This window comes from Chaetura pelagica, unplaced genomic scaffold (genome assembly GCF_000747805.2).
Source record: "Chaetura pelagica isolate M959 unplaced genomic scaffold, ChaPel_1.0 scaffold11, whole genome shotgun sequence".
In the NCBI taxonomy this organism is placed as follows: Eukaryota; Metazoa; Chordata; class Aves; order Apodiformes; family Apodidae; genus Chaetura; species Chaetura pelagica.
Window position 1 is genome coordinate 4,960,873 of NW_009952694.1, and position 2,189 is coordinate 4,963,061.

Consider the following 2,189-nt stretch of genomic DNA (forward strand, 5'->3'; position numbering starts at 1 on the left):
GCGTGAGGCCTCCCGCTCTGTGCCCGACATGGACCTGCCTGGGGCCTCTTCCTTCTATGCCGCGGACTGGGAGTCGCTGGGCGCCGGGACCAGCGTTGAGCTGGAGCCTCTCTGCACCCCTGTGGTGACCTGCACCCCGTGCCCCAGCACCTACACCTCCACCTTCGTCTTCACCTACCCCGAGGCGGACGCCTTTCCCAGCTGCGCTGCTGCGCACCGGAAGGGCAGCAGCAGCAACGAGCCCTCGTCCGACTCCCTCAGCTCCCCCACCCTCCTGGCCTTGTGAGGGGCTCCAGCACTGACTGACCTGCCGGGCCCCCTCCCCTGCCCGTGCACCCCCACGGACTTGCCGCAGCGCCCCTTGGGGCTCCCCGGGCCTGGGGAGGGCCCTGCCACCGATCCCCCCTGCCCCGTCTGGCCGGGTGTCCCGGGGCCTGGCAGAGCGTCCTGCACTGAGGCCTCGTACCTCCTCCAGAGATGTAGCAAATCGCATGGAGTTTGTCTCATCCCCAACGGCCCATCCATGAGAGCTGGTAGTCTGTAGCATGTCCCACATGGCTGGGTAGGTGACTCCTTCCCCTCCTTAGTATCACTAGCATTAACTAATTAATCTATTGGTTTAAATTGATTGGAATTTAACCTGGTGCTGGGTATCTCCAACTTGTATCTAGTGCAGCTGATTAACAATAACTACTGTGTTCCTGGCAATATCGTGTTCTGATGACTTAGCAATGACCCATCTTACATGGGGGGAAAAGAGACTCTATTTTATTTTCTAGTAGGTAGATAAATAGCTATATCCATGTACTGTAGTTCTACATCAATGTTCATTGTAACTTTACTGATCATGCATTGTTGAGGTGGTCTGAATGTTCTGACATAAGTTTTCCATGAAAACGTTTTTATTGTGTTTTTAATTTATTTATTAAGATGGATTCTCAGATATTTATATTTTTATTTTATTTTTTTCTACCTTGGTCTTTTTTGACATGTGGAAAGTGAACTTGGATGAAACTTTAAGCATTGTTTGCTTATTATTGTTCAGAGACATTGTCAATAAAAGCATTTAAGTTGACTCCTGGAGCTGTCCTTGTGTTACCTTTTGTATTGCTTCCCTGGGACCCTAAAGGGGTTCCCTGTCCTCTAATTTAGGTTGGGATGTATAAACTGCAGGCTGGTGCCAGCTGCCTGAGGCACAGGGTGCATTGGCATGGGAATACCATTAAGGCCAGATCTGTCCCTGCCCTGCTGTTAGGGCTGGCTGTGGCTATGCCCTTCCCACCCACCCTGGTGGGCAGTGGGGTGGTGATTTATGGCCTTCCCCATTGTATCTGTCTAAGTCTGGCTCCTTCCTATGTCTGTGTCACCTGTTGTGGCCTTTCAGGGAAAAGCTGGAGGCCCCACTGGAAAGGAGGTAAAAAGGGCAGGTGAGTTCATGCCTCTGAATCAGGCCAGCCCTAACAGCCCAACTTCCTCCTGCCTGGGGAGAAGCAGACACGCACTCCAGCTTTGGGTATCCCTAGACTTGGTCTGGCATCTCTGGGAGCAGCAAAAGGGTATTGCCTTCTGGCTGTGAGGGGAGGAGAAATGCTGTTTCCTCACTTTGGGCTGAGTGCTACAAGGCAGAACACTGACCCTTCTCTTGCCCCTCATTTTCTTTTAAAGCTAGCCTAGTCTTTGAATGAATAAATTATGGCAAACAGTCCACATGCTCTGGGAAGGTGCTTGCTTCTCCTGCCCAGGTCAGAGGGGCTGCTACCTCCTGTCGTTCCTGCTGCTTGTGCAGTAAAATGTGCCCCTCCAGCAGGAGGGCAGCTGGAGCAGATAGCCCCTCTGTGCAGAGCCCTGCTCTGCTCCCTCCCTAATATTAGCACATGAAGAGTCCCATGAGCAGCTTCAGAGCTTGTTTTGCAAGGCCTGCCCTGTGCAAAAGCAGATATTACACACACAGCTTCCCATCTTTCAGTGTTAGGCCGGAGGCAGCACTGACAACTGAACAGAATGTGCCCGGTTGCTACTGAGATGCCACCCACTGTGAACCAGCTACTTTCATGTTGCCACTCGAGGTTACAAGGGCAACACCCAGGCGCAGCAAATGCACAGTAGTGCTGACCCCTGAAGCAGTCGAGTAGGTGTAGCTGCAAGAAAGTGAGACTCACGTGACAAGTCAACCCGTGAAGTCAGTAAAT

General features: G+C 52.3%; 1 protein-coding gene across 1 annotated transcript; it reads left to right on the top strand.

Moving 5' to 3' along the window:
* The first annotated feature begins 6 nt into the window (after positions 1-6).
* Positions 7-1,083, top strand: FOS (FBJ murine osteosarcoma viral oncogene homolog). Its single transcript, XM_009993885.1, has one exon. It carries the CDS (start codon positions 29-31, stop codon positions 284-286), a length of 258 nt encoding a protein of 85 aa, XP_009992187.1. The 5' UTR covers positions 7-28; the 3' UTR covers positions 287-1,083.
* The last annotated feature ends 1,106 nt before the right edge of the window (positions 1,084-2,189 follow it).